Source organism: Alosa alosa, chromosome 1 (assembly GCF_017589495.1).
Source record: "Alosa alosa isolate M-15738 ecotype Scorff River chromosome 1, AALO_Geno_1.1, whole genome shotgun sequence".
In the NCBI taxonomy this organism is placed as follows: domain Eukaryota; kingdom Metazoa; phylum Chordata; class Actinopteri; order Clupeiformes; family Clupeidae; genus Alosa; species Alosa alosa.
In genome coordinates, this window is record NC_063189.1 from 26,947,525 (window position 1) to 26,960,353 (window position 12,829).

The 12,829-nt window shown below is 45.8% G+C and overlaps 1 protein-coding gene across 1 annotated transcript in view; it reads right to left on the minus strand.

The window, feature by feature from the left end:
* Positions 1-12,829, minus strand: part of epha4b (eph receptor A4b) — a 118,640-nt gene that overhangs the window by 98,328 nt on the left and 7,483 nt on the right. Inside the window, 3 exon segments of the mRNA XM_048237790.1 lie at positions 91-192; positions 195-750; positions 6,568-6,632. Of these exon segments, the coding sequence (XP_048093747.1) occupies positions 91-192; positions 195-750; positions 6,568-6,615 (706 nt within the window). The 5' untranslated portion in view covers positions 6,616-6,632.

The window sequence follows — 12,829 nt, forward strand, 5'->3', positions numbered from 1 at the left end:
TGAGCATTTTACTGTACTACTGACAAACTCGCACATAGCAAGAAACAGCATAGACTCAAAGCCATGCGGGTCAAAGCCCCTTCTACTCACGCTGGCAGTAGTTCTTGTGCTCCTCAAAGCCCGGCTTGCAGGCACAGCGGCCGATAGGCACCAGCCAGCCTCCGTCGGCGCTGCAGTACATGCGCCGTTCGCCTCCTCCGAAGTCGTTGACGACGCCGGCCACAAGACTTCCACCAGCGCTGAGTCGCCGCCCGTCACCGTGTCCGGGAACTGCGCCAGGTTGACCACGCTGAGCGGGCACTTCTTGTAGAAGACGCGCACGGACACCAGTGCGATGCAGGCGCCCACGTCCTGGAAGGCCAGGTAGAAGCCCTTCTTGCCCAGGTTGCTGATGTCCCTCACCTCCGTGTTCAGCTTCATGACGCGGTCACCCACGTCCACCTGCGTGAAGCTCTCGTCAGCGGCAATGGTGTCAATCTTGACATATTGGCTCTCCTTGATGTACCACAGGCTGGGGTTGTTGGACTCGTAGTAGTACATGTTGAAGGTCTCCTTGCAGGTGCCCGGCACCCCGGGAAGGCTGTTGCAGTCGCGCAGCGTAAACTTGATCTCCACGTAGACGCGTTGGGCGCCGTCGCGGGCGATGTGGCGCGTGCGCAGCCAGTTGTTCTGGTTGGCCTCCATCACGTTGCACACCTGGTAGGTGCGCATGGGCGTGTTCCGCTCGTCCATCACGCTAATCTCCTCCCACTGCCGAGAAACACCAAACATCAGTTAGTGTTCATGTCAGTTCAGTCTTTCTCTAGAGTACTGTGTTATTTCTGTTGGACGGACCTGAAACTCCCTTGTGTCTCAGTAAGGCCATGTTGAAATGAAATTTAGACCCCACTTAATATGGCGTCCTCAGGCACTGAATATTATAGCACATGCAAGTTTATGTATTATCTGAGTAATAAAATATATTTGTCATATTATTAAAATATATGACAATACCTCATCCATGACATGCATACTTAATGTGGGCTTATGACCATGAAGGCCAAAATATAATAGACACATTAATGAAATGAAGTACATCCATATGAATATGCATACATCACACCATCAAAATGGAGCAAGGAAAGCTACACAACGTGCATTCTAATGTTAGCCTGGCCCCACCCATCGTAGATCCCCTTTCAGGGAGATTTTAGTTTGGGTTGTTTCCCTCAGACAAGAAATATGTCAGGCCAATCAGCGATGAGAGGGAAGATGAAACTGAAACTTATTGTGATAAACAGAAGTGGCAACACCTGAAAACATCAAAAAATGCAGGTGGAAAAATGCAGACATTTATTTACAGCAAAGTTAGACCCACATACATTGTTTCCTGACTGTTAATGCTGTATATTGTCATTTTGTGAAGTTTAGGGGAAGTAGGAAGAAACGTTAGGAATCTGGTTCAAAGTGATTGGTAAGGCTGGACCAGTGATTTCAAAGTTAGTGCCTGTCGCGTTGCAAGTGTTGGAAAGGAATCCCAATCATGAGTCACCAGAATTTGGATTTTTCCAGGCTATTGTAATGTGGCTGTGGACAGGACAATGGGGATGCCGTCAGTATGTTCTCTAATATGTGAAATGTGAGTGTGAAAAAGTGTGCGAGTCCTTTGCATGTGAACAATTATTTGAGTGTGTGTGTGTGTGTGTGTGTGTGTGTGTGTGTGTGTGTGTGTGTGTGTGTGTGTGTACACAGTGTGTGGTTATGCATGCACATGCGAGAGCGTCCGGCAGCATCGGGAGTCATAGAGAGCCACTTTGTCTCCCAATGTTAGGGAGCCATCTGCTTCCACTTCTGCAAGGCTCTGTAATTGAGAACACTTCTCGCATGAGTAAGAAAACATTTCTATTCCTTAAGGAAGAAGAAGAAAAAAGGCAAAGAACCAGGCGAGGCAGTCGGAAGGCTGCTCTCATGAATGCCTGACACTTCTGATTCAGCCCACAGAATCAGATTGCTGAAAGAAAACACAGATCTATGCTGGTGGGAAAGTCATTTATTAAGGCTACGGAACAACCAGCATAACCAGAACAACTTCACAGCCACTCTATGACCCCCTTCATCTTCTCATCTCTATTTTTGTGAGAAGTAGTGAGAGCAGAGGAGTAGCACAGCATCCTTTAATTCAGTATCAATCCGTGAGAGGAAACACACACACATACATGCACAGACACAGACACACACACAAACACAAACACAGAGACACACACACACACATACACTCTCTCTCTCTCTCTCTCACACACACACACACACACACACACACACACACACACACACACACACACGCACACACATGAACTCACAAACATTCACAAGAATTCAAAAATGCGTACAAACACACATGGACACAAACACTCAGCATCAAAACCCTGGCAGTCGGTCTGCTCTCTGAGAAACTTTTCCCGGTGATTTCACCACGGCGATAAAGATGCAAATGAGGGCGGAGTGGCGTATAATCTGCGTGGCGCGGCACGGCACAGAGTGGAGCAGGGTGGCTGAGAGCGAGAGACGGCTGAACCTGCAATCTTCTCACCACAATTATTTTTGACAGGCTGAAAACCCACGCACACACACACACACACACACACACACACACACACACACACACACACATACACACACACACAACCCTCCTGATGTGCTAACACCCGGCATGGCAGTCAGTCTGTCTGATGCAGCGAGAGAAGCGTTCACCTGTTTCTAATCCACTGCGGGGGCCTGGTTTTGATGGTCAGTTCCTGAGCGGAATACGTTTTCCACATCAGCTCAGATATTAGGCTTCAGTGGGCTTTCAGTCCCACGGCGGACCGACTGGCCAGGACAAGCAGGAGGTTTCCACAGCGAATCATTGTGATGTCAAAACGCAATTATAATGCAATACACATGGGTCTCCCAATAGATTATTGAAAAAAAAATGTCGAAGGGAAAAAAATTAAAGAAAGAAAGAAAGAAAGAAAGAAAGAAATGAAGGAAAAAAGAAAGGAAGAAAGAAAGAAAGAAATGGAAAACCGAAGAAAAAAAGACAAAAGAACAAGGGTCAATTACAGACCCATCTTAGCATTAAGCAGGTCCATGTGTGCCATGTTGCTAACAGTCAGACATTCGCAGATCAAAGTGCCACAGTCACTAAACTTCTCCCAGAAAGAAAACTGTATTCCTTCCCCAGAGTGCAATAATGATGGCATTTTGCTGAGTATTTACACAGGGATAAAGACAGGTTTATGGTTTCTTATTTATTTATTTTCAGAGCCAGTCTGAGCTGAACCTTTCTGAAAACTTCTCTGACCGCGCTGGAGAGACCTGGAGTCTGGAATGGTGCGGCTTGGGCAGAGATTGACGTGGCCTAATGGCTGAATCATTTTCTACAATGTTTGGTCATATAGGATTTCGCAGCAGCTGTGCCGTGCTCATAGCACTTCCACTCTCTTCCTAGCCATCACCCCCTTCACAAACACACACACACACACACACACACACAAACACACACACACACACACATACCACACACACACACACACACACACACACACACACACACACACACACACACACATACACACACACACACACACACACACACACACACACACACACACACACACACACACTCAGATACTCAGACACACTCCCACAAACAACATCTTGTGTGTCTTACACACACACACCAGACGCACACTCACAACCCTCCACACACACACACACACACACACACACACACACACACACACACACACACACACACACACACACACACATCCACACAAAACTAAGACACACGCACACACACGCTGACACTCACACAAAAACTCAGATACTCACACACACACTCCCTCTTCATCAACAGGAGCCCCTGCCCCATAATTAGTGGTCCCCAGCTGGGCCTCGGTCCAGGACACTTCATCTGGTCTGCCTCAGCTCCACTCACCAATCACCAGGCAGACGGCCCGACGGCTTTGAAGCCGGGCAAAGATGCCGAATCGGGGGGGCTCAGCCGAACCCTTCATTGGCTTCAGTTCATTTTGGCCCCCATAATCATCTGGTAGTTTGAGATACTTAGAGCCTAATTGGCTTCAAATCCCCCAAAAAGCCCTTGTTTTTTCTGTCTTTCCATTTTTCCTCCCCTGAGGGGATAGAGGAAGGGGTAAGCCGTCATTATGTTTACCTGGTTTATGTCCTTCACCATGTCATTCTGACTAACCCCACCATCCCCCCACCCACTCAAAAAAAAAGACGAAAGACAAATGAGCAAATGAAATGGAGGGTATGGGGCGGGAGAAACCACTACATAAATAAAAGACTATTATCTGTCCGTCTTGATCCTAAGCACAAGCCTTCACATCTGGCCCTGGGTGGGTTGTTTTGGATCTGACCTCTGTGGGTCAAGTGGCAGACGATTGAGTCACTAAGCCAAATACCCACCGGAGGTGAGTAAGGTCTGGGAACCTCGGGGAACAACGTTACACCAGCACCCCAACAGCCCCTTTTCTCTGCTTTCTCATGGGGGATGGGGGGGAGTGAGAGGCACACCCAGGGGGGTACAGGTCAAAGATGAACATGACAATCTCCGCTTAGGAGCCGTCAGACGTAGCGTTCAGGCCGCCATGTAGCACGTACTTCAGTGAAACGTCCTACCCGCACCCTGCCACGAGTACAGAAGCTGGTGTAGGAGCGTCCTCGCACATTTCAAACAAGCTCACAACGACTTAAATGCCTTAGTGTCCTCGCAGTCTCCCCCATATTAATGGATTTAGCCACAGAGGCATAAGGCTGGGCAGTGTCTGGTCACTTTGTTTTAAAGGACAACTTTGAGAGAGACACCACATAACTAGTCACCTGGAGATGATTATTACACACAAGTTTAGTTCACTAAGAACATTTGGAGTCCTTGAGACTGGGCTGTGTCTATATAGCATCAGAGCGCCACAACACCTTTTAAGGTAATTGAAAGGTTTTTTTTAACATCAGAGAACTGCTAGACAGTACTGTCAGCATTGATTACTTTTCGCACTGACTCCATGGCACATACTGTACTCTACCATAACATCTGGCTGCATTACTTTTCGCACTGACTCCATGGCACATACTGTACTCTACCATAACATCTGGCTGCATTACTTTTCGCACTGACTCCATGGCACATACTGTACTCTACCATAACATCTGGCTGCATTACTTTTCACACTGACTCCATGGCACATACTGTACTTTACCATAACATCTGGCTGCATTACTTTTTCTTATGCATACTGCGTCAGAGTGTCAGTTCCTCTGTTCAATTTGGAATCTGAAAAGAAAGCGAAAGAAAAAGACACAAAGTAGAAGAGAGGGAGACAGAGAGATCCAGAGGGAGAGATAGAGAGACCGAGAGAAAGTGCGATATAGAGAGATAAGATAGGTAAGATAGATGGAGAGATATACGTAGAAAGAGAAACACACACACAAACACATAAAACACACACACACACACACACACACACACACACACACACACACACATTCACACACACGGAACTGCCAAAACATCTCATCTCCTAATCAGACGTGCACTGCAGGGTCAGGGCAAACACTTACATTTACAACATGGCAGCAAAATTTAGCAGAAAGCGTATTACCATACAAGACTAGTCTGTTTTCTTCTCCACTACACAAAAGGACCTTTTAGAGAGAGATAGAAAGAGAGAAAGACCTAGAGAGAGAAGGGGGGGGTAAAAATTCACCTGAAAAATTGAGCAGCTATGTAATACTGTGTTGAACATCTTTTGAGCTAAAAAGATGGAGGTCTGACTTTTCGGCTATTTAAAGTATCTCTTGGAGAAATAATTTGTAAAAATCATCCTTGCCTCTGGATTTAGACGTCTAATGACCAATCAGAAATGTGTGTGTGTGAGAGAGAGAGAGAGAGAGAGAGAGAAAGAAAGAGAGGGAGAGAGAGAGAGAGACATCTTTGGAATCTAATGTTTTGGTTTCTCTTCTGAGTCTATGTGTTCATGTTCTATGTAACTTGGCAACACTAAAAATATTGAATCACAATGAATCAAATTGAATTGAATTGAATTGAATTGTGAGTAAGGGAAACAGGGAGGGATGGAGGGAAAGAGAATGACAGAGGGAGAGAACAAGAGAGGCAGATGCAGAATAGAAAGTGAGAGAGTGAGAGAGAAAGGGGAGAAGAAGGAGAGGTAAGGAGGAGAAGGGGACAGCCTGGCTGAGTTAGAGAGAGTGAGTGTTGAGAGAAACACGGAGCCAGATGGGCTTGAGTCGGCAGTACACCCAGAACATTGTGAGGACTGCCAGTACGAAGTTCATAAAACTGAATAAAATAGAAACACACACACACACATTCACACACGGAACTGCCAAAACATGGCAAACAGTGTTGTAATGACATCCATACAATGGCGTCACCTCGCAGTTGCATTTTACAAGCCATGAAGTCATATAGGTCAGTCCTAGCGGATGTTAGAGTGATGACGAGCTGAGCAGTTGAATGCATGCGTAATAGGTGCAGCGTTTTACTGGACACACACTTACCCCTTCAGCTGGATATGCTTCCCAGCCCAGGTCTCCCAGCGCAGACATGGAGTCCAGCAATGTCACTACAGAGAGACAAACACAAAGAGTCAGTGACTGTGTGTGTGTGTGTGTCTGACATGTGTGGGTGTGTTTTTGCCACATCTTTGGAATCTAATGTTTTGGTTTCTCTTCTGAGTCTATGTGTTCATGTTCTATGTAACTTGGCAACACTAAAAATATTGAATCACAATGAATCAAATTGAATTGAATTGAATTGAATTGTGAGTAAGGGAAACAGGGAGGGATGGAGGGAAAGAGAATGACAGAGGGAGAGAACAAGAGAGGCAGATGCAGAATAGAAAGTGAGAGAGTGAGAGAGAAAGGGGGAGAAGAAGGAGAGGTAAGGAGGAGAAGGGACAGCCAACTGAGTTAGAGAGAGTGAGTGTTGAGAGAAACACGGAGCCAGATGGGCTTGAGTCGGCAGTACACCCAGAACATTGTGAGGACTGCCAGTACGAAGTTCATAAAACTGAATAAAATAGAAACACACACACACACACACACACACACACACACACACACACACACACACACACACACACACACACATTCACACACACGGAACTGCCAAAACATGGCAAACAGTGTTGTAATGACATCCATACAATGGCGTCACCTCGCAGTTGCATTTTACAAGCCATGAAGTCATATAGGTCAGTCCTAGCGGATGTTAGAGTGATGACGAGCTGAGCAGTTGAATGCATGCGTAATAGGTGCAGCGTTTTACTGGACACACACTTACCCCTTCAGCTGGATATGCTTCCCAGCCCAGGTCTCCCAGCGCAGACATGGAGTCCAGCAATGTCACTACAGAGAGACAAACACAAAGAGAGTCAGTGACTGTGTGTGTGTGTGTGTGTGTGTGTGTGTGTGTGTGTGTGTGTGTGTGTGTGTGCGTGTGTGTTCTAAACATCCATGCTAACATGCTTACATTATGTCAATAGTATCATTATCTATTTTTTATAGATATCCATTTTTTTTCCCAAAACATGTATCCATTTTGCCTGGCAACACAGGTTGTTAAGGGGTCAAATGCTGAACCTAAACTAAGAGAGTGAGCAGAAAAAAAACTGTGGGTGACAGCAAATCAGAGAGTAGAGAGTAGGATGAAAGTTATATCTAAGTTGACATAAGAGTTATATAATATAAGTGTATATGAATATAAAAATAAGTTACATATAGAAGAGTTATATGAAAAGTTGACTGGTACTTAGCTGATTCACACCCACACACTGTCTGAGAGGCAACCACATATTTAGCACTATGTTAATGCATAGAGTTCACTGTAGCCATGCCAATGAGCCATGGATTTGAACTGAACTAGAGAAAGATACCAACAGCTAGTACTCTTGAGATATCTGGTGAGACAGATAAACAATGATGTCCGATGAAACAAATGATTTGTGTTTGTGTGTGGGGGGGAGTAGAGTGAGAGAAATTAGTCTGAAAACAAGTTTTTAAATGGCTACTCAGGAGCCAGATTCTCATGGCCAGGACTCTGAACTGTGTTTTGCCACTCTGCCGCTCCGTTCCAGGGTAATTAAGGTCTCGGCACCATGAGCGATTAAATTTTAATTACCCTCCATCTGTGAATGCTGCCACTCTTCTCTCTTTCTTTCTCTCTTTCTCTCTCTCTCTCTCTCTCTCTCTCTCGCTCTCTCTCTCTCTCTCACTCTCTCACTCTTTCTCTCTCTCCTCCCCTCTCAATCTTTCGCTCCATCTTCCACATTCTCTCTCTGTCTTTCCATACTGTAGAGCCTAGCCTGCTAGCTTCGCAGCCAGTAATATAATGCTCTTCACCTGACAGATTCTCCGGACCATAACACCTGGCCAAACACAGCCCATGACATCGACTACAGGAATGTCTTCACAATATGCGCTTTCATTTGTCCAAAAGCTTTTAGACTCAGTCAAAAACAGAACATATGGGTTCTCTTTAAAAACAAATAGCAGATTTATAGCATCTCATATACGTTGAACTGAATGTATACTACAGTCATTTACAGTCTGCACTTTGCGGAAATGGACCTGATGGCTGAGCGTATCGTATTTAGGTCGGCGTTTCTAGTGGCCACTGTTAACTGGCCTCTGAATGGGAGAGGAAATCAATAGGGGAGACCAGTAGCGAGCTCTCTAGCGAGAGAGGGGGGCCGGGAGTGATGTAGAGACGGCGTGGCAGCGCGAGGAAGCGTGCTCATATTTACTACAGGATGCCCTGTCTGCGCCGGCCGGGGCATAAAACAGACTCCAGGCCTGATGGATGGTGGCGCTGCTGTATTTTTAAAAGATTAATGTGATTTATGTTTTGTAAATAATTCGCCTCAGGCTTGAATAATTCCCCACCTTTGCAATCAATTGTAGTTTACAACAGCACAGAGCTATATTCAGGATGATCCAAATTCCATAAATGCTGTATTGTAGAACCAGAAGCACTTTTAATATGGAAAAAATGTACTATAATCTTTTGTTGCTTTCATTTTCTCAGCCAGCATGTTTTTCTGCCTCTCTCGTTTCTTTCTCTCTCTCCCTTTCTCACCCCCTGTGTCCTTCTCTTCCTCTCAAACTCTTCTGTGTTCTGTCCTTGCTAACTACCTCTCCCTCTCTCTCTTTCTCTATTTCTCTCTCTCCCTAGTTATCTCTCTTTCCCTTTCTCTCTCATCTCTCTCCACATCTACAGCAGAAGCAAGCGATTGATGAGGGCCACTTTCACCAAGCGCTCGCCGCCTGATCCAACACATTACATTCCCCTGCTGGCTGTGACATTTCCAAATAAATAAACTAATGGCCAAGCCATGTCCCAGTGTTTGTAAAGGCCATTCATCCCCTGCACAGGTAGCATTAAGCCTCTCCTGAGCCCCACTTAGTTGCCCGTGGAGGCTTGTCTTTCTCTTCTCTTTTTCTTAACTAAATTACGACTGTAATTTCGAAAAAAGCCATTGGATGCAGTCTCCTCCTCCAATGCCTCAGCCTCAGCATATCCCAGAATTCTCTCTGAATCAATAATAACAAGTTGCAGAACTAGAACCCAACTATGGCTGTTTTGTCCCTTATGATATATAGCAGGGGTAAACTTTACAGTGCATTTCAATAAAACTAAAAATGTATTACAGAGTATTACAGATCTTTTTTTAAGCTCAGTGTGTGTGTGTCCGTTCTATTAAACCATATGCCTACAATGTGTGCAAGGGGTAGCTTGAAATGGCTAGCAATAAATCCAGAATTACATTTGTAATACATAAATCCTGATGTTTCATGCACTCATAAACACACACACATACACACACACACACACACACACAGAGAGACACACCTACACTTCACTTGTGTGTTTCTCCTGCTATGTAACCTAAACTGGGGCCACCACTCCACAGAGCTCAGAGAGCTAGCCATTAGCGTGTCGCGTGCGGATCATGTTCGGCTTGATCTAATAGAGCGTACCCAGAATGCCAGTGGTGGCCCGGAGCTCAATAGAAAGCCAATCAGACAGAATCAACACTCTCAAACAAATGATTCATCTCCACTCCACTCTATCAGTCCCGGATGACAATTACCTCTCCCACATGATGTCACTCATCAGACAGTGGCTGACTTTGAACCGGTGTGTGTGTGTGTGTGTGTGTGTGTGTGAGGGGGTCGAGGGTTTATAATGCAAGTGTCTGTGTCTGTGTGTGTGTATGTGTGTTTGTCAGATTGGTTCATGAGCAGCTCAGTATTTTGTTTGTTTGTGTGTGTGTGTGTGTGTCTTCCCCTCGTTGTTCCCTCAGCTTCCTGGGCAGTTTCCGCCCCCTCATAAAGCGTCCCATCACTCTCGACACCCTACTGATAAGGCTCTGATGTGTGCTATCCTGAGGGTACAGCATGGGGGACCTCCAGGGAGGCATCGTGTTTCAAAAAGCCATACCGGAGTTATTGATTATTGTCTACCGCCTGTGCTTCACGCTGACAGGAAAGGACGAAATTGCTCCAAAGCGAAGCATGTTACGAGTGTGTGTGTGAGAGAGAGAAGCCTTGCTGCTACCAAACACATGTTCAGAAGAGCTCTGGGAGTGTACACCTCCAGCATGCATTGATGGACATCAGTTCAATTCAAAGTCAATGTATAAACAAGCCGTCGCTTTCCTCAGAGCCCATCTCATAAAGAAGACCCGCCATCAGCCCAGGCAAAACAGAGTCAGGCTTTAAAACTGACAAAACGTCCGTTCTGTGTGTTGATTTCATTTTGTCCGTTACATTAAGCTTATGAATACAGACTAATTAGATCAACAGATGAAACTGACGGATTCATACGACGAAAGATGAAACTGTCTGGACACTACTCACTATCCCCCCCCCCCGGCCACACACACACACACAAACACACACACACAGACACATACAAATACGCATACACATACACACACACTGTTGGAGGAAGTAGAAGTGTTTTTATGTATGTGTGTGCATGCATGTGTGTGCGTGTGTGTGTGTGTGTGTGTGTGTGTGTGTGTGTGTGTGTGTGTGTGTGTGTGTGTGTGTGTGTGTATGCATGTGTCCACTGACCCCAATCTTTTGTTCTACATCTACTTTAGCTGTAAGTGCAGCTTGCAGGGCAACATCCAGGGGCACATTAAGGAGAGTGGAGTCACCACACACACACACACACACACACACACACACACACACACACACACACACACACACAGTTCTACCTGAGGAGAGTGCCAGCGTGCCCTGCATCCCTAATCAATGCACCATCTGAAGCAGCATATGCTGCTCCACTGGCCTAAGGCACACCGGTATGCCTGTACATACGGGCACATTCAAACACAAGCACACACACAGGCTCACCTCTCTCTCATCCACACACTCACACAGACATATAATGTCTCTTTTTTGTTTCATTAGATCTTTTTCTCCTTCTCTTTCTCTCTCTTTCTCTCTCTCTCTCTCTTCTCTCACACACACACACACACACACACACACACACACACACACACACACACACACACACACACACAGCCTGAGCAGGTAAAGTAAAAAGTGAGAGCTTGTGGAGCAGCTCTGGTCCCGTCCACAGGGAGCCATCTAAAGACCAGTCCAGCTGTTTCAATATGAAAGGGGATTATTGGGCTTGAATATAATAAGCTGATGTGTTAAAGAGATTACCGCAGCACAAACACACAGCGCTTGCACTCTGGTCACGTGACCCAGCACCGCCAGTGCGGCGTACAGGGACACACTGGATTGAGTTTGGCTCCTTTGATGTGAAATGTGTGTGTGTGTGTGTGTGTGTGTGTGTGTGTGTGTGTGTGTGTGTGTGTGTGTATGTGTGTGTGTGTATCACATGATCTAAAGTGTGGTGGATGGATTGTGTGTTTGATGTTGAGAGTACACAGAAGCAGGTCTGATCTGTAACTCCAGGTGGACTGAACTGGGATGTCTCACTCTTCTCTACTTCTACTACTAGAGAGGTAGGTGTGTGTGTGTTAGTGTGAGTGTGTGTGTGTGTGTGTGTGTGTGTGTGTGTGTGTGTGTGTGTGTGTGTAGGTGTGTGTGTGTGTGTTTGTGTGAGTATGTGTTTGTGTGTGTGTGTGAGTGTGTGGATAGATGTGTCAGACAGACTCAGACAAACAGACAGCAGCACAGACAGACATACACATACTTACACACATACATACACACACACACACACACACAGGGAAAGAGAGAGAGAGAGAAAGAGAGAGAGATCTTCACCTCTGCCTGTGTGTCTTCCAATTATCTCTCTCTCCCCCCTTCTTTCTCCTTCTCTCACTCTCTCACACACACATCTTGTCTTTTGTGTCCACTTGTCACTTTTTCATCCGTCTCCATCTCTCTCTCCCTTCCTCTCTTTCTCTCTCTGCCTTCAGATGAGGTGCTTCCGCTACAGTGTCGTGCCCCAGAAGTGCTCCAGTGTGGTGTCATGGTAACAGACCAGCGTGTGAGTGACAGGCTCTTGTGATTTGTGGACAGAGAGAGGAGAGAAGCTGCACATTCAGTGGGCCTCCTAACATTGCACCACAGTATCTTCCATAGATCCTAATGTATTGCAGTACATTACAGAGCCGGTTAATGAAGAGGTCCATTATTACATTTCATAATGAAGTCCTCTGTGTGGGTCCCTTTGCATGGCGGTCAACATGCAGCATCAGTGTTAGCTGGTGCATAGATACAGGTGAGACAACCATACACACACATCCGTGAATATGGGCTCTAATAC